The 24714-nt window shown below is 44.6% G+C and overlaps 1 protein-coding gene and 1 long non-coding RNA gene across 2 annotated transcripts in view; both read left to right on the forward strand.

Annotated features, from left to right (window-relative positions):
* Positions 1–16564: 16564 nt before the first annotated feature.
* Positions 16565–24714, forward strand: part of LOC144511011 (uncharacterized) — a 292598-nt gene continuing 284448 nt past the window's right edge. Inside the window, exon 1 of the long non-coding RNA XR_013500731.1 lies at positions 16565–16625. This is a non-coding gene — a long non-coding RNA (uncharacterized LOC144511011). The remainder of the gene's footprint in view (positions 16626–24714) is intronic.
* Positions 20853–24714, forward strand: part of LOC144503779 (chorion-specific transcription factor GCMb-like) — a 43571-nt gene continuing 39709 nt past the window's right edge. The window contains exons 1-2 of the mRNA XM_078228645.1: positions 20853–20945; positions 21901–22153. Of these exons, the coding sequence (XP_078084771.1) occupies positions 20853–20945; positions 21901–22153 (346 nt within the window). The remainder of the gene's footprint in view (positions 20946–21900; positions 22154–24714) is intronic.

Here is a 24714-nt window from a genome sequence, read left to right on the forward strand (position 1 = left end):
AACTACGACACCCTTCCTCACTGTCTACCACACCACCGACTTTGGTGTCATCAGCAAATTTGCTAATCCACCCAACTATACCCTCATCCAGATCATTAATAAATATTACAAACAGCAGTGGCCCCAAAACAGATCCCTGAGGTACACCACTTGTAACCGCACTCCATGATGAATATTTACTATCAACCACCACCCTCTGTTTCCTATCCGCTAGCCAATTCCTGATCCAATTTCCTAGATCACCCCTAATCCCATACATCTGCATTTTCTGCAGAAGCCTACCATGGTGAACCTTATCAAACGCCTTACTAAAATCCATATATACCACGTCCACTGCCTTGCCCCCATCCACCTCCTTGGTCACTTTCTCAAAAAACTCAATAAGGTTAGTAAGGCACGACCTACCTGCCACAAAACCATGCTGACTATCACCTATCAATTCATTACTCTCCAAATAACTATAAATCCTATCCCTTATAATTTTTTCCAACATCTTGCCGACAACAGAAGTGAGACTCACCGGTCTATAATTCCCGGGGAAGTCTCTGTTCCCCTTCTTAAACAATGGGACAACATTCGCTAACCTCCAATCTTCTGGTACTATACCAGAGGCCAACGACGACCTGAAGATCAGAGCCAGAGGCTCTGCAATCACTTCTCTTGCCTCCCAGAGAATCCTTGGATAAATCCCATCCGGACCAGGGGATTTATCTATTTTCAGACCCTCCAGAATATCCTGCACATCCTCCTTATCAACTGTAATACTGTCTATTCTACTCCCTTGCAACCCAGTGTCCTCCTCAGCTATATTCATGTCCCCTTGCGTGAACACCGAAGAGAAATATTGGTTCAATGCTTCACCAATCTCCTCCGGTTCCACACATAACTTCCCTCTGCCATCTATAACTGGCCCTAAACTTGCCCTAACCAACCTTCTGTTCTTGACATACCTATAGAACGCCTTAGGATTCTCTTTAACCCTATCCGCCAAAGTCTTCTCATGTCCCCTTTTAGCCCTTCTAAGCTCGCTCTTCAACTCCCTCTTAGCCAATCTAAAGCTTTCTAGTGCACTACCCGAGTGCTCACGTCTCATCCGAACATTGGAATATGTTTTGAAAAGTAACATACTTTAGGGTGCAGATTAGATTGATAATCTGCTGAAGTATTACTCTTACAGTTTGAGATCATCTAAACTCTTTAATGTGCTATTCCTTTCTTTTTATTATTCTACTTGTGTCCAGGAAATGAACATACAAAAATAATATAATGTATATGATTCAACATTTTAAAATGAATTTTATAACAAAGTCGGAGAGTCAGTGCATACTCTGCACTGATGGGCTGAATGGTCTCCTTCTGCACTGTATGTATTCTATGATTCTATTAACAGAAACCATATGAGTTAAATTTAGGATGTAAGCATGATATACTATAGACATTTAGTTAACACAGTATTTTGGAAAAAATTACGATATTTGACTGTTTATGCCTTTCTCATTTGTTTTCTTTTAATTAAGAGATTGATTTTCTGAACAACGTCTAGCAAACCAGAATTTCCCATGCTTGCAGAAATGTCAACAAAGATCTGACTACAAATCTCATTTTCCAGTGCTTGGCCCTAGAGGTTATGGCAGCATGAGTAAATATCTAAATCGAATTAAAGTTACCAAGTTTCTGATTTTTAACCATCCTTTCAGGCAGTGAGTTCCAGACTTCCACCAACCTCTGGGTGAAAAAATTCACCTCGACTATCCTATTAGCCTTCTACCGCTTATCTTAAATCACCTGGTTATTGGCCTCTTTACTTATGGAAAAAGTGTCTTCCATTCCACCCTATCTATGCTTGTTCATAATCTTACAAGGACTGATTAGGGACAATCGTTTGTGATTGGAAAATCATGTCTCTCAAATTTGATTTTTTTGAAGGGGTAACCATGAAGGTAGATGAGGGCAGTGTAGTTGATACTGGCTACATGGGCTTCAGCAAGACTTTTGACAAGGTATCGCATGGTTGTTGCATAAGATTAAATTACAAGGGATCCAGGGTGAGGGTGGCACGGTAGCACAGTGGTTAGCACTGCTGCTTCACAGCTCCAGGGTCCCGGGTTCGATTCCCGGCTCGGGTCACTGTCTGTGTGGAGTTTGCACATTCTCCTCGTGTCTGCGTGGGTTTCCTCCGGGTGCTCCGGTTTCCTCCCACAGTCCAAAGATGTGCAGGTTAGGTTGATTGGCCAGGTTAAAAATTGCCCCTTGGAGTCCTGAGATGCGGAGGTTAGAGGGATTAGTGGGTAAATATGTGGGGGTAGGGCCTGGGTGGGATTGTGGTTGGTGCAGACTCGATGGGCCGAATGGCCTCCTTCTGCACTGTAGGGTTTCTATGATTTCTATAGCCAAATGGATACAAAATTGGCTTGATGACAGAAGGTGGTTGCAGAGGGTTGTTTTTCAAACTGGAGGCCTGTGACCAGTGGTTTGCCTCAGGAATCAGTGTTGGGTTCACTGTCCTTTATATTAATGATTTGGATGGGAATTTGGGAAGCATGGTTAGTAAATTTGCAGATGACAGCAAGATTGGTGGCATAGTGGGCAGTGAAGAAGGTTATCTAGGATTGCAATGGGATCTTGATCAGTTGGGCCACTGGGCTGATGAATGGCAGATTTAGATAAATGCGAGATGATGCATTTTGATAGGTTGAACCAGGACAGGACTTACTCAGTTAATGGTAGGGCGTTGGGGAGAGTTACAGAACAAAGAGATCTAGGGGTACATGTTCAGAGCTCCTTGAAAGTGGAGTCACAGGTGGACAGAGTGGTGAAGAAGGCATTCGGCATGCTTGGTTTAATCGGCCAGAACACTGAATACAGGAGTTGAGACGTCTTGTACAAGACATTGGTACGGCCACACTTGGAATACTGTGTGCAGTTCTGGTCACCCTATTATAGAAAGGATATTGTTAAACTGGAAAGAATGCAGAAAAGATTTATTAGGATGTTGCCGGGACTTGATGGTTTGGGTTATAAGGAGAGGCTGTATAGACTGGGACTTTTTTCTCTGGAGCATAGGAGGCTGAGGGGTGATCTCATAGAGGTCTATAAAATAATGAGGGGCATAGATAAGGTATATAGTCAATATCTTTTCCCAAAGGTAGGGGAGTCTAAAACTAGAGGGCATAGGTTTAAGGTGAGAGGGGAGAGATACAAAAGGGGCCAGAGGGGCAATTTTTTCAGAGGGTGGGGAGTGTCTGGAACCAGAGGTAGTAGTAGAGGCGGGTACAATTTTGTCTTTTAAAATGCATTTAGACAGTGACATGGGTAAGATGGCTATAGAGGGATACGGGTCAAATGCGGGCAATTGGGACTATCTTGGTTGTTTTAAAAGAAGGGGCGGTATGGACCAGTTGGGCCGAAGGGCTTGTTTCCATGCTGTGGAACTCTATGGCTCTATATCACGTCTCCTCAACACATGTGCTGCTCCAAAGAAAACAACCCCAGCCAAATGAATCTTTCATCATAGCTCAGACTCTCCAGCCCAGGCAGCATCCTGGTAAATGTCCACTGCACCTTCTCCAGCACAGTCAAATACTTCCTACGATGTGGTGACCAATAATTCATGCAATACTCTAGTTGTGGCCTAACCATTTTATACAGTTCCAGCATGACCTCCCTGATCTTTTATTGTATGCCTCGGCTAATAAAGGCAAGAATGCTATATACCATAGAATCATAAAATACCTACAGTGCAGAAGGAGGCCATTCGGCCCATGAAGTCTGCACTGACTCTCTGACAGAGCATGCCACTCAGGCCCTTTCTCCCAAACCCCATGTATGTACCCTGCTAATCTCCGTAACCTGCACAGCTTGGGACACTTAGGGGCAATTTAGCATGGTCAATGTACCTAACCTGCACATCTTTGGACTGTGGGAGGAAACAAGAGCACCTGGAGAAAACCCATGCAGACACGGAGAAAATGTGCAAACTCCACAACACATGGTTCCCCCAAAGCGGGAAAAGAACCCAGGTCCCTGGCGCTGTGAGGCAGCAGTGCTAATCACTGTGCCACCCTTCTTAGCCACCTTATCTACCTGCTCTGCTTCTTAAGGGATTTGTGGAAATGCACTCAAACGTCCCTCTGATCTTCACTTTCCAGAGTCCTGCCATTCCCAGTGTAATCCTTTGCCTTGTTAGCCCTCCCCATATACATTACCTCACACTTTTCCAGGTTGAATTCCGTTTACCCAAGATGTGCAGGTTCGATGGATTGGCCACTCTAAATTGCCCTTGGTGTCCCAAAATAGAACAAGAACAAAGAACAAAAAACAGTACAGCACTGGAACAGGCCCTCCAAGCCTGCGCTGATCACTAAAAGTGACAGCACAGGTTGGAAAGTTGGTGAAGAAAGAATATGGCATGCTTGCCTTCATCGGATGGGGCATCCAGTATAAAAGTTAGCAAATTATGTTATAGTTGTATAAAACGTTGGTTCGGCCACATTTGGAACACTGTGTCCAATTCTGGTCACCACACTACCAGAAGGATGTGGAGGCTTTGGAGAGAGTGCAGAAAACGTTTACCAGGATGTTGTCTGGTATGGAGGGTATTAGCTATGAGGTGAGATTAAATAAACTGGGATTGTTCTCCCTGGAAAGAAGAAGGCTGAGGGGCGACCTGATATCTAAACCAAACACTTATATCCCTCTATTCCCTGTTTGTTCGTATGCCTATCAAGATAAGTCTTAAATGTGGCTAATGTAACTGCCTCAACCACCTCACTTGGCAGTGCATTCCAGGCCCCCACCACCCTCTGTATAAAAAAAAACCTCCCCCGCACATCTCCACTGAACCATTCTTCTCTTATCTTGAACTTGTGCCCTCTTGTAATGGTCATTTCTGCCCTGGGAAGAAGTTTCCAACTGTTCACCCTATCTATCTATACCCCTCATAATTTTATAAACTTCTATCAGGTCGCCCCTCAGCCTTCATCTTTCCAGAGAGAACAATCCCAGTTTATTTAATCTTTCTTCATAGCTAATACCCTCCATACCAGGCAACATCCTGGTAAACTTTTTCTGCACTCTCTCCAAAGCCTCCACGTCCTTCTGGTAGTGTGGCGACCAGAACTGGACGCAGTATTCCAAATGTGGCCGAACCAACGTTTTATACAACTGTAACATAATTTGCTAACTTTTATACTCGATGCCCCATCCGATGAAGGCAAGCATGCCATATTCTTTCTTCCCCACCTTTCCCACCTGTGCTGTCACTTTTCAGAACCTGGGGACCGTGTACTCCCAGCTCTGTGTGTCTGCTCCGGATTGTTCTGCCATTTATTTTATAGCTCCCACCTGAATTGGATCTACCAAAAATGCATCACCTCGCATTTGTCCGGATTAAATTCCATCTGCCATTTCTCTGCCAAATTTTCCAGCCCATCTATATCCTGCTGTATTCTCTGTTCTGAATCCATCTAGCTAGTTCACTGCTGATCCCGTGAGATTTAATCTTTTGCACCAGCCTGCCATGAGGGACCTTGTCAAATGTCTTACTAAAGTCTATGTAGACAACATCCACAATCCTTCCCTCATCAATCATTTTTGTCACCTCTTCAAAAAACTCAATTAAAATAGTGAGACATGATCTCACACGTATAAAACCATGCTGTCTGTTGCTAACGAGACCATTCAGTTCCAAATGTGTATAGATCTTATTCCTATGAATCTTCTCCAACAGTTTCACTATCACTGACGTCAAGCTCACTGGCCTATAATTACACAGGTTATCTTTGCTACCCTTCTTAAATCACGGAACAACATTTTCTATCCTCCAATCCTCTGATACCTCACCAGTGGCCAATGAAGAAACAAAGATTCCTGTCAGAGGCCCAGCAATTTCATCTCTTGTCTCCCTTAGTAATCTGGGATAGGTGCCATCTGGCCCTGGGGATTTGTCTACCTTAATGCTTTTTAATTCACCTAACACTTCCTCTCTCATCGTAAGGATGACTTGCTCTAAAGGGTTTACACAACTCTCCAAGGCACCATTAATCGATGTGTCCCTTTCCTTTGTGAATACCGATGCAAAGGATCTCACCCACTTCCTTTGGTTCTGCACATAATTTCCCTCCTTTTCCTTAAGTGGACCAACTTTTTCTCTAGCCACCCTCTTGTTCCTAATATATGTATAAAATACCTTGGGATTTTCTTTTATCCTGTCTGCCAAGGACATTTTTGCCCTCCTGATTCCCTGTTTGAGCTCTTTTCTACTTTGTATTCTTCAAATGCTTCACCTGTTTTTAATTGCCTAGACCTCATGTATGCATCATTTTACTTTTTGACTAGAATAACAATTTCCCTGGTCATCCACAGTTCCTGAGCCCTGCCTTTCCTGTCCTTCCTTTTTCATAGGCACATGCCTGTCCTGCACTCCTGTCAACACCTCCTTAAAAGACTCCCACATGCCAAATGTGGATTTACATTCTAACAGCCTCTCCCAAACAACAGCCTCCAAATCCTGCCTAATCTGGTTGTAGTTAGCCTTCCCTCAATTTAGTACCTTGACCCTAGGACAACACTCGTCCTTTTCCATCAGTATCTGAAAGTTTACGGAATTGTGGTCACTGTTTGCCACATGTTTCCCCCACTGCATTTTTGATGACCTGGCCGGGCTCATTCCCTAGTACTAGGTCCAGGATAACCCCCTCTCTAGTCAGACTATCCACATATTGTTCCAAAAAGCCTTCCTGGACACACTTAACAAATTCCTCACCATCCGAATCCTTAAGCCTAAGGCATTTCCAGTCAATATGAGAAAAATTAATGTCTCTCACTGCAACAACCCTATTATTTCTACATCTGTCCAGAATCTGCTTGCATATCTGTTCCTCAACTTCCTGTAAGCTGTTGGGAGGCCTGTAGTACAACCCTACCATAATGACTGCCCCCTTCCTGTTTCTGAGCTCTACCCACAGTGTCTCATTACATGATTCTTCCAAGATGTCCTCCTGTACAGCTCCTGATACAGCTGTAATATGTTCTCTAACCAATATTGCAACTCCCCCACCTTTTTTACCTTCCTCTCTGTCTCGCCTAAAACATTTATATCCTGGAATATTTAGCTGCCAGCCCTGTCCCTCTTTTTTTTTAATCAAGTCTCCATTATCGCAACCACATCCAAATTCCGTGCAAGAATCAAGGCTCTGAGTTCATCTGTCTTATCTGTTATACTCCTTGCAATGAAGCAGATGCACTCCAGACCTCCAGGCCCACTGAGTTCAACCCAGTCTGCTCTTCCTCTTGGGTAGCCTGGCCTGGATTCCATGCTCATCCGCAGTCTCTACACTTACTGACCACCTGTTCTGATTCCAACCCCCCTGCCACATTAGTTTAAACCTACCCGAACCATACTAGCAGAACTCCCAGCCAGGATATTGGTGCCCCTCCAGTTCCGATGTAACCCATCCTTTTTTTTACAGGCTTCACATTCCCTGGAAGACATCCCAATGATTCAAAAAACTGAAACCCTCCCTCCTACACCTGTTCTTTAGCCATGTGTTCAGTTACACTATCTCCCTGTTATTAGCCTCACTAGCACGGGGAGTAATCCTGAGATTACTACCCTAGAGGTCCTGCTTTTCAATCTTCTACCTAACACCATAAATTGCCGTGGCAGGACCTTGCTACTCTTTCTATCTGTCCATTCCAATGTGGACAATGACATCTGTCTGATTTCCCTCTGTTTTAGGATGCTTTGCACCTGCTCAGAGATATCCAGGACCATAACACCAGGGATAGTCACCTGGATAGTCACATGAGTTACCTGGATAGTCACATGAGCAGCCTGGGAATGGAGGGATACAAACGATTGGTCTAGTTGGACCAAGGAGCGGCACAGGCTTGGAGGGCCGAAGGACCTGTTTCCTGTGCTGTACTGTTCTTTGTTCTTTGGAGGCAAACTGCCATCCTGGAGTCCCTTTCACGGCCACAGAAACGCCGATCTGTGCCCCTAACTATTGAATCCTCTACCCCTATTGCTTTGCTATGCTTTGTACCCCCCCCCCCCTTCTGTGCAGCAGGGCTAGCTGTGGTGCCTTTGTTCTGGCCACTGCTGTTGCTGTCACCTGATGGAACTCCCCCCTCATCAATATCCAAAATGGCATACTTGTTAGGGGGAACAGCTATAGGGGACACCTGCACTGACTACCTACCCCGTCTGGTGGTCACCCATCTATCTTCCTGCACCTTGGGTGTGACCACATCTCTGAAGCTATTGTTTATAACCATTTCAGCTAACTGTGTGCTCCTCAGTGCCTCCAGCTGCTGCTCTAACTGATCCATGTGTTTGGTGAGCATCTGCAACTGGATGCATTTCCCACAGATGTAGTCCTCAGGGACACTTGAAGTGTCCATGAAACTCCACATCATGCAGGAGTAGTGCACAACCCTGCCAATTGACATCTCCCTTCCTCTCTTAGTTGTTAGATTTTAAAAAAACTGAATACTAGTTAGGCACTTAAAAAAAATACTGTTGCTGCTGTCATTAATAAGATGTATGGATTAAGAGAATTAGTGGGGTAAATATGGAGGATTATTGGGATAGGGCCTGGGTGGGATGTCCTGTCAGAGAGTTGGTGCAGACTTGGTGAGCTGAATGCTTCCTTCTGTGCTGTAATGACTCTGATTCTATACCACTATTCTGCCCACCTGACCAGTCCATTGATGTGTCCTACAGTCTATGGCTATCCTCCTATTTACCACTGAAGTGGGGAAAAATATACAGATGAGTACACTTTAAAAATGACTACCTGGCATGTAAAGAGTTAACTGGGAGAGAGACCATAAACAAGCACTGACTTTTAGTACAGACAGCCACTTGAGATTAAAACATAAAGGACAGACAGCTATTCAAAGTTAAACATGCAGGAATCCGATCCTGCAGGAAGCCAGCCATGGCTTGAGGCACACTCTAGGGGATAAGGACAATAGGGTTGGGTAAAGAGATTAGCTACAGGTGGAATCGGGAATACATAAATGCAGGAAAACCAATTACTGTATGAATAGACTCCTAAAACCATTGATGGTCACTGACGTAGGAAATGTATCCATTCATAGAACAATGCGATGTTAACATGCTTATATCTTTATCTGTCTATTTGTCTATAACGATGTGTTAACGATCGATCACCTACTTGATTACAACGATGTGATGTCCGGTCCATCTATTGTGTAAAGGGTATAAAAATGGACCGCTCCTATTGTCTCATTGAGAGAAGGTTTGCTGCTTGTTAGTGCCTTGTCTCCACGAAGCTTCATTAAAATAAAACTGTATTCTTGAAACCTTCAAGCCTGACTCAGTGGTACATTTCCCACAACAACCACCCTATGGGTTTTCATGTCATCCATGAACATCTTGATTATAGCCCCTACATTTACATCCAAATCATTAATCTACACCACAAATAGCAATGATCTGAGCACTGTGCCCTGTGGAACCCCATTGGAAATAGACTTCAAGTCACAGAAATACACCTCTACCATCACCCTCTGGTTCTTGTCTCTCAGCCAGTTTTTGGATCCAATGTGCCACTTAGCCTTGGATCACTTGGGGTCTTACTTTCTTGACCAGTCTGCTATGACGGGCCTTATCAAAACCCTTGTTCAAGTCCATATAAACCACATCAAATGCATTACCCTCATCAACACTCCTGGTTCCTCATAAAATTTGCTTAAATTTATCAAACATGACCTTCCCTTGACAAATCCATGCTAACTCTCCCTAGTGCTGATCTATTCTGACCCGCAGAATCCTTTTCCAGTAATTTCCCTACCACTGAGGTTAGACTGACTGGACTTTAATTTCTAGTCTATCCCTACCTCCCTTTTTTAATAATGGGACAATGTTAGCAGTCCTTGGACATCTCACCTGTAAGAAGTCTCACAACACCAGATTAAAGTCCAACGGGTTTATTTGGTAGCACAAGCTTTTGGAGTCTCACTCCTTCAGGTAAGTGAGGAGTTGCGTTCACAAACAGGGCATATATAGACACAAACTCAATTTACAAGATAATAGTTGGAATGCAAGTCTTTACAGGTAATCAAGTCTTAAAGGTACAGACAATGTGAGTGGAGAGAGGGTTAAGCACAGGTTAAAGAGGTGTGTATTGTCTCCAGCCAGGACAGTTACTGAGATTTTGCAAGCCCAGGCAAGTCGTGGGGGTTACAGATAGTGTGACATGAACCCAAGATCCCGGTTGAGGCCGTCCTCGTCTGCAGAACTTGACTATCAGTTTCTGTTCAGTGATTCTGCGTTGTCGTATGTCATGAAGGCCGCCTTGGAGAATGCTTGCCCGAAGATCAGAGGCTGAATGCCGGTGACTGCTGACGTGTTCCCCAACTGGAAGGGAACACCCCTGCCTGGTGATTGTTGAGTGGTGTTCATTCATCCGTTGTCGTAGCGTCTGCATGGTCTCTCCAATGTACCATGCCTCGGGACATCCTTTCCTGCAGCATATCAGGTAGACAATGTTGGCAGAGTTGCAAGAGTATGTACCGTGCACCTGGTGGATGGCGTTCTCACGTGAGATGATGGCATCCATGTCGATGATCCGGCATGTCTTGCAGAGGTTGCTGTGGCAGGGTTGTGTGGTGTCGTGGTCACTGTTCTCCTGAAGGCTGGGTAGTTTGCTGCGGACAATGGTTTGTTTGAGGTTGTGCGGTTGTTTGAAGGCAAGAAGTGGGGGTGTGGGGATGGCCTTGGCAAGATGTTGTCATCTTCGATGACATGTTGAAGGCTCCGGAGAAGATGTCATAGCTTCTCTGCTCCGGGGAAGTACTGGACAATGAAGGATACTCTGTCCCGTGTTGGTCTTCTGAGGAGGTCGGTGTGATTTTTCGCTGTTGCGCGTCGGAACTGTCAATCGATGAGTCGACCGCCACATCCTGCTCTTATGAGGGCGTCTTTCAGCGTCTGTGGGTGTCTGTTGCGATCCTCCTCATCTGAGCAGATCCTGTGTATATTGAGGGCTTGTCTGTAGGGATGGCTTCCTTAACATGTTTAGGGTGGAAGCTGGAGAAGTGGAGAATCGTGAGGTTGCGGTACAGTGAAGTGCTGAGGTGACCGTCCTTGATGGAGATGCTTATGTTCAAGAATGCAACTGATTCCGGAGAGTAGTCCATGGTGAGTCTGATGATGGGATGGAACTTGTTGATGTCATCATATAGTTGTTTCAATGATTGTTCGCCATGAGTCCAAAGGAAGAAGATGTCATCGATGTATCTATTGTATAGCATCAGTTGAAGGTCCTGTGAGGTGAAGAGGTCTTGTTCGAACCTGTGCATAAGAACAGGATGTGGTGCTCGACTCATCGATCGACAGTTCTGATACGCCACAGTAAAAAACCGCACCGACCTCCTCAGAAGACGGACGTGGCGGACAGAGTACCCTTTGTCCAGTACTTCCCCGGAGCGGAGAAGCTACGACATCTTCTCCGGAGCCTGAAGAAGGAGCGAGACTCCGAAAGCTTGTGCTGCCGAATGGACTTTAACCTGGTGTTATGAGACTTCTTTCTGTGCTTGACCCAGTCCAATGCCGGCATCTCCACAGCTCACCTGTGACCAGAGAGGATTTGAAAATTACAGCCAGTGCCTCTGACGTTGCCTGCTTCAACAACTTGGGATAAATCTCATCCGGGCCTGCGGATTTATCCACTTTGAAGGCTGCTGTACCCATTAATACCTCCTCCCGCTCTGTTAATTTACTTTAATATCTCCGTCCTCCAGCCTGATCTTTACCCCAGCTTCATTATTTTCCACTGAAGACTGACACCAAAGTATTCATTGAGGACCATACCCACATATTCTGTGTCCACTCACACATATTGCCTATATGATTTATAATTGGCCTTGCTCTTTCCAGAGTTGTTCTCTTGCTCTTTCTATATTTAAAATCTACCCACCAACACATTTTCACATTTTTTTTTGACTGGAGTGAGACTGGGGGAGAGAGTCTTAGCAGGAGTGCTGAGAGTAAGCAAAGAAGTGATTTAATTATTCATTTATTCATTTAAGGGTATTCCTTGTATATTTCGCGGGCTTTTTTCAGGGTTTTGAATTGAGGAAGTGAGGTCAGCTGAAGGGGAATCTGGGAGGTTGAGTCTTAGTATAAAAGGCAGTTACCTGGGGCGTTCGCCGGGAGCATAAAAAGCCGGCTGCACTATACAGCGGGCAGCGTCGGGAGCGGGCAGTGGAGTGAGTGGGAAGCAGAGTGTGAACTATAAGGGCTTTGGCTCACAGGGCCTAGGCTGAAAGGGCGAGGCAAGGCTAGTTGTTTTTTATCCAACCCTATAAAGGATAAGGGCAGGTATGAGTGACCGGCCAGTTCAGTGCTTCCGATGTGGGAGTTCCTGCAAACACCTAGCTTCCCAGAGGTTCACATATGTGCCAGGTGCGTGGAACCGCAGCTCTTGAGGGACCGTGTCATGGAACTGGAGCTGCAGATCGCTGACCTTAGTCTAGTCAGGGAAAATGGGAGAAAAATTGACAGGAGTTATAGGCAACTAGTTACACCGGGGCATCGGGAGGAAGACACGTGGGTCACGGTTAGGAGGAGAAAAGGGCAGAAGGGTAAAGTACAAGGGAGGACTCCAGTGGTGGTCTCTCAAAATAGGAAGGGCTTGGTGACAGGTGTGAGAGGGGAGGGGAGTGAACAGTTAGAAGAGGGGTCACCTGTGGTTGTCCCACTCCAAAACAGGTATATTGTTTTGGATAGTGTGGAGGAGTGTGCCTCTCCAGGGGTAAGCCACAGTGACCAGGTCACTGGCACACTGTCAGGCTCTGTGGCCCGGAAAGGAAAGAGAGGGGTTAGGAGAGCGATAGTGGTGGGGGATGCATCAGTTAGAGGCACAGACAGGCGATTCTGTGGGTGCGAACGGGACTCCAGGATGGTAGTCTGCCTACCTGGTGCTGGGGTCACGGATGTCTCCGAGCGGATAGGAGGCATATTAAAAGGGGAAGATAAAGAAACGGATGTCATTATACACATTGGTGGAAATGACATAGATAGGAAGAGTAGGGGGACCCTAAGAGAGCAATTCAGGGAGTTGGGAAATAGGTTAAAAAGTAGGGTCACTAGGGTGGCCATCTCTGGGCTGCTCCCAATGCCTCGTGCCAGTGAGGCTAAGAATAGGGAGTTGGTACAAATGAATGCCTGGCTAAAGGACTGATCCAGGAGGGAGGGCTTCATTTTCATAGATCAATGGGAAGTTTTCAGGAGAGGATGGCACCTGTACAAGAGGGAGGGGTCACAACTAAGTTGGAAGGGCACAAATATCCTGGCTGGGAGCTTTGCTAGTGCAGTTCGGGGGGGTTTAAACTAGTATGGCAGGGGGGTGGGGATCAAAATATTAGGTCTACAAGTGTGGAGGCTGGGGACGAGCTTGGGGCTGGGACAAGGCTGGCAAAGAAGAAGAGCACTCTGGGGGAGGACGACCTCACTGGGCCTGGAGGTCTGGAGTGCTTATACTTCAATGCAAGGAGCGTAGCAGGTAAGACAGACGAACTTGGGGCCTTAATGCCCACGAGGAATTTGGATGTGGTTGCGGTGACAGAGACTTGGTTGAAAGAGGGACAGGACTGGCAGCTGAATATTCCAGGGTACAAGTGTTTTAGGCGAGACAGAGGAGGGGCCAAAAGAGGTGGGGGAGTAGCGGTATTAGTTGGAGAGCATATTACAGCGGTGCAGAGGGAGGACAATTCAGAGGGGTCATGTAACGAGTCACTCTGGGTGGAGCTTAGAAACAGGAAGGGCGCAGTCACTATGTTGGGGGTGTACTACAGGCCCCCCAACAGCCCAAGGGAAGTGGAAGAATGGATATGTCAGGAGATACTGGATAGGTGCAGGAAAAATAGGGTTGTTGTAGTGGGAGACTTCAATTTCCCTGGTATAGACTGGAAATCGCTGAGGGCAGGGACTCTGGATGGGGAGGAATTTGTAAAATGTGTACAGGAGGGTTCGTTGGAACAATATGTAGACAGCCCGACTAGAGAGGGGGCTATACTGGACCTGGTACTGGGGAATGAGCCCGGTCAGGTCTTCAAAGTTTTGGTAGGGGAACATGTGGCAAATAGTGACCACAATTCTGTTAGCTTTAGGATAGTGATGGAAAAGGATGAGTGGTGTCCCAAGGGTAAGGTGTTGGATTGGGGGAAGGCTAACTTTAGTGGGATCAGGCAGAAATTGGCAGCTCTTGATTGGGAGAGGCTGTTTGAGGGTAAATCCACAGCTGGTATGTGGCAGTCTTTTAAGGAACGGTTGTTAGGGCTACAGGACAAGCATGTGCCTGTGAAAAAGAAGGATAGGAAGGGTAGGATTCGAGAACCGTGGATAACCAGGGAAATTGAGGGACTGGTCAAAAAGAAAAGAGAGGCGTATGTTAGGTCCAAGCAGCTAAAAACGGAGGGAGCTCTGGAGGTGTACAAAGAAAGTAGGAAAGTACTCAAACGGGGAATTAGAAGAGCAAAAAGGGGTCACAAAATGTTCTTGGCAGACAGGATTAAGGAGAATCCCAAGGCATTTTATTCATACGTTAGGAACAAAAGGGTTGTTAGGGAAAAAATCGGACCTCTCAGGGACAAAAGTGGGGACTTGTGCTTGGAGCCCAAAGAAGTAGGGGAGATCCTAAATGAATACTTTGCGTCGGTATTCACAAAGGAGAGGGATGTGTTGACTGGGAGTGTCTCGGAGGGGAGTGTTGAAGCGTTGGAGAAAATCTCCATTACAAAGGAGGAAGTGTTAGGTTTGTTAGAGAATATAAAGACTGACAAATCCCCAGGGCCTGATGGAATCTATCCAAGGCTGCTCAGGGAGACGAGAGGTGAAATCGTTGGGCCTCTGATGCAAATCTTTGTCTCGTCACTGGACGCAGGTGAGGTCCCAGAGGATTGGAGGATAGCTAATGTGGTCCCGTTATTTAAGAAGGGTAGGAAGGATAACCCGGGTAATAATAGGCCGGTGAGCTTGACGTCTGTGGTGGGGAAGTTGTTGGAGAAGATTCTTAGAGATAGGATGTATGCGCATTTAGAAAGGAATAAACTCATTAATGATAGTCAGCATGGTTTTGTGAGAGGGAGGTCATGCCTCACTAACCTGGTGGTGTTTTTTGAAGAAGTGACCAGAATGGTTGACGAAGGAAGGGCCGTGGATGTTGTCTATATGGACTTTAGTAAAGCGTTTGACAAAGTCCCTCATGGTAGGCTAGTGAAAAAGGTTGGATCTCATGGGATAAAGGGGGAGGTGGCTAGATGGGTGGAGAACTGGCTTGGTCATAGAAGACAGAGGGTGGTAGTGGAAGGGTCTTTTTCCGGCTGGAGGCCTGTGACTAGTGGTGTTCCGCAGGGCTCTGTATTGGGACCTCTGCTGTTTGTGATTTATATAAATGATCTGGAAGAAGGAGTAACTGGGGTGATCAGTAAGTTTGCGGATGACACAAAACTGGCAGGACCTGCAGATAGTGAGGAACATTGTCAGAGGCTACAGAAGGATATAGATAGGCTGGAAATTTGGGCAAAGAAATGGCAGATGGAGTTCAATCCTGATAAATGCGAAGTGATGCATTTTGGTGGGAATAATGTAGGGAGGAGCTACACGATAAATGGAAGAACCATAAAGGGTGTAGAGACGCAGAGGGACCTGGGTGTGCAAGTCCACAGATCTTTGAAGGTGACGTCACAGGTGGTGAAGAAGGCATATGGCATGCTTGCCTTTATAGGACAGGGCATAGAGTATAAAAGTTGGGGTCTGATGTTGCAGATGTATAGAACGTTGGTTCGGCCGCATTTGGAATACTGCGTCCAGTTCTGGTCGCCACACTACCAGAAGGACGTGGAGGCTTTGGAGAGAGTACAGAGGAGGTTTACCAGGATGTTGCCTGGTATGGAGGGGCTTGGTTATGAGGAGAGATTGGGTAAACTGGGGTTGTTCTCCCTGGAAAGACGGAGGATGAGGGGAGACTTAATAGAGGTGTATAAAATTATGAAAGGCATAGATAGGGTGAACGGTGGGAAGCTTTTCCCCAGGTCGGTGGTGACGTTCACGAGGGGTCATAGGTTCAAGGTGAAGGGGGGGAGGTTTAACACAGATATCAGAAGGACATATTTTACACAGAGGGTCGTGGGGGCCTGGAATGTGTTGCCGGGCAAGGTGGTGGAGGCGGACACACTGGGAACGTTTAAGACTTATCTAGACAGCTATATGAACGGAGTGGGAATGGAGGGATACAAAAGAGTGGTCTAGTATGGACCAGGGAGCGGCGCGGGCTAATTGTTCTTTGTTTCTCGTTTCAAGGCTTCATTCTATGATCATCTTGCTGGTGCCAGTACAGAGCGAGACTGCGGATAGTTGGGAACCTGTCTCGGGGGCAGGGAATTCAGATGTTCGTAAAGCAGAAGTGGAAATGAATAGGGTTGGGAAGCATTTTCTGATCCGGGCCAGTGTGATCTCCTGGACTCGTTTCGATCGCCACGGGGTCGGAGAGGAATTTCCCAGATTTTCTTTTCCCCATATTGGCCCTGGGGTTTTCACTCTGGGTTTTCGCCTCTCCCTGGAGATCACATGGTCTGGAATGGGGGGGGTGGGGGTGAGTTAATAGGTTGTGATGAACAAAGCATCGTAGCTGTGAGGGACAGCTCGGTGGATAGGATATTAGGATGTAGATAGGCTGGAAAATTGGGTGGGGATCCTGGATTCAGGATTCAATCCTGGACCGGGGAGCGGCGCGGGCTTGGAGGGCCGAAGGGCCTGTTCCTGTGCTGTATTGTTCTTTGTTCTTTGTTCTTAATGTAGAAAATTAAATAGCAAAATGAGTTAACCATGTGACTCATTTTATGTTAATCAAATGTTGAATTGTATAACAAATTTATTTTTCAAAACTTTTCTTGAAGTTGGTATATTTCGCTTAGTGTGCCAGAAGTGAAACTTTCTTCTCGGCACTGCTGCCTCACAGCTTCAGGGACCCAGGTTTGATTCCCGGCATGGGTCACAGTCTGTGTGGAGTCTGCATATTCTCCCCGTGGGTTTGCTCCCACAGTCCCAATGATCATAGAATCATAGAAACCTTACAGTACAGAAAGAGGCCATTCAGCCCATCGAGTCTGCACCGACCACAATCCCACCCAGGCCCTACCCCCATATCCCTACATATTTTACCCACTAATCCCTCTAACCTACGCATCCCAGGACACTAAGGGGCAATTTTAGCATGGCCAATCAACCTAACCCGCACATCTTTGGACTGTGGGAGGAAACCGGAGCACCTGGAGGAAACCCACGCAGACACGAGGAGAATGTGCAAACTCCACACAGACAGTGACCCAAGCTGGGAATCGAACCCAGGTCCCTGGAGCTGTGAAGCAGCAGTGCTAACCACTGTGCTACCGTGCTGCCCCTGTGCTGGTTAGGTGCACTGGCCATGCTAAATTCTTCCTCGGTGTACCCAAACAAGCACTGGAGTGTGGTGACCAGGGGATTTTCACAGTAACTTAATTGCAGTGTTAATGTAAACTTACATGAGACACTAATGAAAAAAAACTTTTGTGTGATTTTTGTTGAGATCTTCATAGGTTTCACATTTTGTATATTCTGGTTTTCTTTTCCTATATCTGTGATATTGCTGCAAGGGTGATGTGTTGAATTTGGACTTTAGAAACATTTACTTATTTTACAACTTCACAGTATGATCTGCCTTTAACTAGCTTTTCAATAACTTTCTCGAACTGATCCCCTTATATGAGGAAGGATATATTGGCATTGGAGGGAGTGCAGAGAAGGTTCACCAGGTTGATACCGGAGATGAGGGGTTTGGATTATGAGGAGAGGCTGAGGAGATTGGGTTTGTACTCGTTGGAGTTTAGAAGGATGAGGGGGGATCTTATGGAGACTTATAAGATAATGCGGGGGCTGGATAGGGTGGAGGCGGAGAGATTCTTTCCACTTAGTAAGGAAGTTAAAACTAGAGGACACAGCCTCAAAATAAAGGGGGGTCGGTTTAAGACAGAGTTGAGGAGGAACTTCTCCCAGAGGGTGGTGAATCTCTGGAATTCTCTGCCCACTGAGGTGGTGGAGGCTACCTCGCTGAATATGTTTAAAGCGCGGATGGATGGATTCCTGATCGGTAAGGGAATTAAGGGTTATGGGGATCAGGCGGGTAAGTGGTACTGATCCACGTCAGATCAGCCATGATCTTATTGAATGGCGGGGCAGGCTCAAGGGGCTAGATGGCCTACTCCTGCTCCTATTTCTTATGTTCTTATGATCAAGGTTTATTGTTTTCTCTTTAACATTTCAAAACATTTATTTGTTTCAGGATTTAAAACTGCCATGGGAATACCAATTCTTGGAACGTTTTGGATATTAATTTTGAGAAATGATTAATCTAGTGTAACTGTTCCAGAAATTCAAATATTCATTTAAAGATTGTCTTTTTGACGTTTACTACTATTATCCACTATTTGAGCATAGTTCTATTTAATATCTAATTTGCATAATCACTGAACGTTTCTTGAAGGTTTTTCTTTCAGAAAGACTTCCTTGTTCTGCCATTGTTTTGTCAATTTGTGTCGATGCTATTTAACTGATGCAACACAAACAAAGGTGCGACACTGTTTTCACACCTTGGTTTGGTTCTTAATGAGAGTCAGACAAATGGTTATATTAATAAAATGCCTGAATATTTGTGGAATTCGGCAATTGGGCTGCCATTTACAAAGGGAACTTTCCAGTGAAACTATTGCAGCTACATGTTAAGGTTGTCATCTCTATTTCAGTATGCTGTTAAACTGAAGAAGATGGCTTCTCTATTTAGGAGCCAAGTTCCAGCAGCTCAGGACCCTCCTAAATACGGTGTTGATTAAATTAATTGGGTTAGTATTAGTTTAATTTTCGAGGTCAGTATTTGTTTTATATTACGGATCAGTATTGGTTCAATTTGGTATCAGTATTAGTTAATATTTTGGGATGTTAAATAATGATCAGTATTTATTTTGGGGATGAGCATTTGTTTGTTTTTATAGCGAGTGTTTTGTAGATCTTTGAAAGAAAGCCATTAAACTCCGATCAGGAAAGGTGTTCCTGCCCATCTTTAAGTGTCACGAAGGTTGAGCTGAGGTGAGGATTACGGCTGTTCGGCATTCCTGTTCAAAGTCTCTGTGTATTTCGTGGGATATGGTCACCCGAATGAGCAACCCGATTCAGATCCAAGTGTTACTGTCACAATTCTCCTTTATATTTCAACTATAACCTGAATGTTCAGTCCACTGGCTAAACAAATCTCGAATCATCCGTAGTTTCATTTATATATAAAGACTGTAATGAAAAATACTTCGCCAAAACGAGTACCGGAGCAGGCTTGGCTGCTTTTTCAGAACAGGTTCTCGATTTACAAGGTTTGTCCGATTCCTAAACTGAATATCTACCGGGTTTACACAAAACAATAAGACAACGGGTTTGCTCGTTTCCCTGTTTGTTCTACGACAGTTGGAAAGGTTCCTCCCTTCATACAGAGTGAAGAAATATTTAGCAATGTTGTTATATAAATAAGAAAAGGCAGAACACGCTTTACATTCAGAATGCACAAACAACACAAATGCATTGGAAACGTTTTCCATTAGACTCAACTCATCTGAACAGATTGCTATTATTTGAACATTGTATTATATACTGATTTTTAAAAAAATACATATTTCACAGTTCACAAATATTTCATAGCGATCGAAACGACTGCTTTTTGTCCGCTTTTTGTTTGGACTAAAATCGAGATCTAACCTCTAAAGTTGGGAAAGAGCCAAGTGTTCAACTGTAGAATGTAACTCCATTTTCTCATTTTACGCTATCACCAAACTGTATCCCATAGGTGTCACCGAAGTAAGATTTACAAGTAATTGGCTCCGAAAAATGTTGCAAGCATTTTGCTTCGTCTTCAATTCAAAATAATCCACACATTAACGTGAAACGTCCCACAAATCCGTTACAACTGTTCTCCGTTCACTTTGAACCATGTGCGGCGAATTGAACGGATTCACAACCATTTTCACACTTATTTTCACAGTATGTGAACGTTTGTTTAAAATTCGCCACATATTCCAATCACATCATGAAATCTGTGTAATGGGCTGTAGTCCACATTAGACAACGGTCAGGAAAGAGATGGTGACTTTCTCAATTTATTTTGACTGCTAAAGAATAAATAATTGTATTGTGCTATCAACAGAAATCCGACAACGCAGCTTTGCTGTTAAAAATGTATATACATAGATCTCTGCTCATTGTGTTTTGATGTGGTTTTCAGCCTTGACTGTGTCAGTGGCTGATTTCTGCTGGGGTTATGTCTCCGGCGAGTGCTGGATTTGCGGGTGGGTCATGTGTGACTGACTACGTGTAGTCTACGTGTAGTTTAGAACAGGCAATCTTCGCAGATCACACCAACACGGTTCACCTGAGATCAAAGCTGATGCTGGTGTTCAACTCCTACCGAACTGTGTCAAAAAGAGCGTGTATCCTGAATCACTGCGAGGTTATCCGGTGATTCAGGGAGTGTTCGCAGTATCTTCACTCATCTTTGGACTCTAGCGTGTTCCTGTCAAACTTTATTTTACTCCACACCGACTCAAATGAGATTCAAATGCCGCAGGTTTTGCTATTCTCTAAACACGAGCACTTTCTGTCAGACTTAAAAACATCTCGACTTTCGAATTCTGTTTGTTTATCCTGTATCTGTTCCATTATGCTCACCATTTCTTTTCTACAGTGCATGAATCGGAGTACGAGTGGATTCTCAGGCCAGCCGATGTAATTATTGGCTGAAAGAAATATGTCCAAAGGGGATCAATACGAAGATGCCGACTGTGTGTGTTCCTACGGCATGAAAATCACTTGGGACATTAACGACCCCAAACTACCTCAGGTAACTGTTGGGAAAGCTCCCTCACAAGTGAGCGATTCAAATCTAGTATTTATACACTATGGTGCAAATTACTATCGTGGCATAATGTTAAAGTACCGTTGAAACTCAAAGATGATGTATGAGGTGGGGAGAGAACAAGATTCGCTCCCTCAAAAGCAGTTATATAAAGGCAATAAACAGTCCAGACTCCGTTCCTTCAGTCCGATAATTCTGTCCCTACCGTTTACCGGCGCCTGGATATTTTGGCCTTAAGTGAGCATATTTATTCTTTCCATCTGCCGCCAAGTTTTTATTTAAAATGTTGTGCTGATTTGTTGATGGTGTCAAAGTCAGCAATTTGAAAATGATTGACTTCGGCCTCTGAAGCATATTAAATGTTTAAAACTTGACTTTCACGCTTTGGCGAATTCAGCACTCATTCATTTTGTTGGCTGGTTCTTTTTAGTGTTTAATAATTAAAATCAAATCGATTACAGACATAACCATTTTTAATATATCTAATTTGGGTATAACTTCGGATGATCGCATTTTAATCAGATTCTATGAATTTTACAGATCCGCTCAAAATGAACATGGTTTTAATTTGATTTATTATTGTCACATGTATACCGTGTAAAGTGTTGTTTCTGGCGCGCCATACAGACAAAGCATATCGTTCATGGAGTACCTGGGGAGAAGGAAAGGAGAGGGTGCAGAATGTAGTGTTTCAGTCATAGCTGGGTGTAGAGAAAGATCAACTTAATGCGAGGTGGATCCATTCAAAAGTCTGATGAGACATGTAAAACCTGTTCCAGTCTAAAAATTCCGATTTATTTTAGAATTCACTGCAGATTTATAACCCTCTAAAATCTGGCCTGGACTCATAATAAGCCAACCCATGTATGTTTTTCTTGTATCGTATTTTTTATTTGACAGTCTTTCTAAACAAATCAATAATTGTGTGCGCAACTTTCAGGATGTGAAGCAGTTTGACACGTTCCAGGAGTGGACAGATGGCTATGTTCGATATATTTACACTGCAGACGATAAAAATGCACAGAGGCACCTGAGTGGCTGGGCTATGAGGAACACTAATAACCACAACTGTCAAATCCTGAAAAAGTCTTGCCTGGGTGTGGTGATCTGCGCCAGAAACTGTACTCTGCCGAATGGTAGCAAACTTCAGCTCAGACCGGCTATCTGTGACAAGGCTCGTCAAAAACAACAGAGTGAGTATCCTCCAGCTGTCAATGTTGTTGGATTAATATTGCACCCTTTTTAAGGGGAACCCATATTTCTATCTCAAATTGTGGTTTAAACGGCTGAAGCGAGATTTATATCAGGAAAAGGAATGGACATAAACTCTTCACTCACGGATGAGGCTAATTGGAAACATGTTTGAACACAAAACAAATATTTTAGTTGAGGAAGGAACGGGACTAAATCTACCGCCTTTGCTATACGGCAGAAAACAACTCATTAGCTGTGTAGGAAAAGGTTCAAATAAATGCAAATTTTTAAGTCATGCGCTTGTTCAGAGGTTTGTATCTGTGGCCTGAAATGCTATCTTTCCAGCAGCGCCTGCGGCTGCAGTGATTTCTTTAACTGGGTTTCTAGCACTCTATCATTTCAAATATGAATTTACAGATCATGTATGTCCCCAGATAAGAGCCACGGTTAAAAGTTTAAAACGTTTTAAAGTTTATTTATTAGTCACAAGTAAGGCTTATCATTAACATAGCAATGAAGTGACATAGGATGCAGAGCTGGGCTGAAAAATGGCAGATGGAGTTTAACACTGATAAGTGCGAGGTGATTCATTTTGGTAGGACAAATTTGAATGCGAATTACAGGGTCAATGGCAGGGTTTTGAGGAATGTGGAGGAACAGAGAGATCTTGGGGTTCATATCCACAGACCTCTGAAGGTTGCCACTCAAGTGGATAGAGCCGTGAAGAAGGCCTAAAGTGTGTTAAGAACATAGAACATAGAACATTACAGCGCAGAACAGGCCCTTCGGCCCACGATGTTGCACCGACCAGTTAAAAAAAAAAACTGTGACCCTCCAACCTAAACCAATTTCTTTTCGTCCATGAACCTATCTACGGATCTCTTAAACGCCCCCAAACTAGGCGCATTTACTACTGATGCTGGCAGGGCATTCCAATCCCTCACCACCCTCTGGGTAAAGAACCTACCCCTGACATCGGTTCTATAACTACCCCCCCTCAATTTAAAGCCATGCCCCCTCGTGCTGGATTTCTCCATCAGAGGAAAAAGGCTATCACTATCCACCCTATCTAAACCTCTAATCATCTTATATGTTTCAATAAGATCCCCTCTTAGCCGCCGCCTTTCCAGCGAAAACAATCCCAAATCCCTCAGCCTCTCCTCATAGGATCTCCCCTCCATACCAGGCAACATCCTGGTAAACCTCCTCTGCACCCTCTCCAAAGCCTCCACATCCTTCCTGTAATGTGGGGACCAGAACTGCACACAGTACTCCAAGTGCGGCCGCACCAGAGTTGTGTACAGTTGCAACATAACGCTACGACTCCTAAATTCAATCCCCCTACCAATAAACGCCAAGACACCATATGCCTTCTTAACAACCTTATCTACTTGATTCCCAACTTTCAGGGATCTATGCACACATACACCTAGATCCCTCTGCTCCTCCACACTATTTTGTTTGCGTTTATTAATGGGGGGTTTGAGTTTAAGAGCCATTGGGTTATGCTGCAACTGTACAGGACCTTGGTGAGACCACATTTGGAATATTGTGTGCAGTTCTGGCCACCTCACTATAAGAAGGATATGGAAGCATTGGAGAGAGTGCAGAGGACATTTACCAGAATGCTGCCTGGTTTGGAGGATAGGTCTTGTGAGGAAAGGTTGAGGGAGCTAGGGCTTTTCTCTTTAGAGCGGAGGAGGATGAGGGGCAACTTAATAGAGGTTTATAAGATGATGAGGGGGATAGATTGGACGTTCAGAGACTATTTCCTCGGGTGAATGTAGCTGTTACTAGGGGGCATAACTATAAGGTTCAAGATGGGAGATATAGGAGGGATGTCTGAGGTAGGTTCTTTACGCAGAGAGTGGTTGGGGTCTGGAATGGACTGCCTGCTGTGATAGTGGAGTTGGACACTTTAGGAACTTTCAAGCGGTTATTAGATAGGCACATGGAGCACACCAGAATGATAGGGAGTGGGATAGCTTGATCTTGGTTTCGGAGAAAGCTCGGCACAACATCGAGGGCCGAAGGGCCTGTACTGAGCTGTACTGTTCTATGAAGTTACTGTGAAATTCCCTTGGAGATTAAAAGTTATTGACTTTTCCTTTCGGTCTAAGTTCATAGAGAAACATTTATAACATTATCAATGTAATCCTCCCCTTCTGTATGTATTTCTGGGCAAATCTTTTAAGATGCCAAATATGTCACAACCTTTCCAGAAACTATCTTTAAAATTCAATCCAATTTTGGTTTTGGTTAAATTCTCATCACCACAGAATTATAGAATGTGTTACAGCACAGAAAGGAATCCAAACGAATGTTGTTCACTGGCATGCCATTTAATACATCTATTTTTCACCAGGACACACAAAATAACAAGAAATAGAAGCAGGATTAGGCCACCAGGCCCTTCAAGTCTGCACCACCATTCAATACCATCATGACTGATCTACACTGTCATTTTCTGTGTTGTTTCCCCATTGCCCTTTATTCGTTGATTTCATCAAATATTTATCCACCTCTGCTTTAAATGCTTCTAATGATCCAGCCTCCACTA

Source organism: Mustelus asterias, chromosome 2 (genome assembly GCF_964213995.1).
Source record: "Mustelus asterias chromosome 2, sMusAst1.hap1.1, whole genome shotgun sequence".
Classification (NCBI taxonomy): Eukaryota; Metazoa; Chordata; class Chondrichthyes; order Carcharhiniformes; family Triakidae; genus Mustelus; species Mustelus asterias.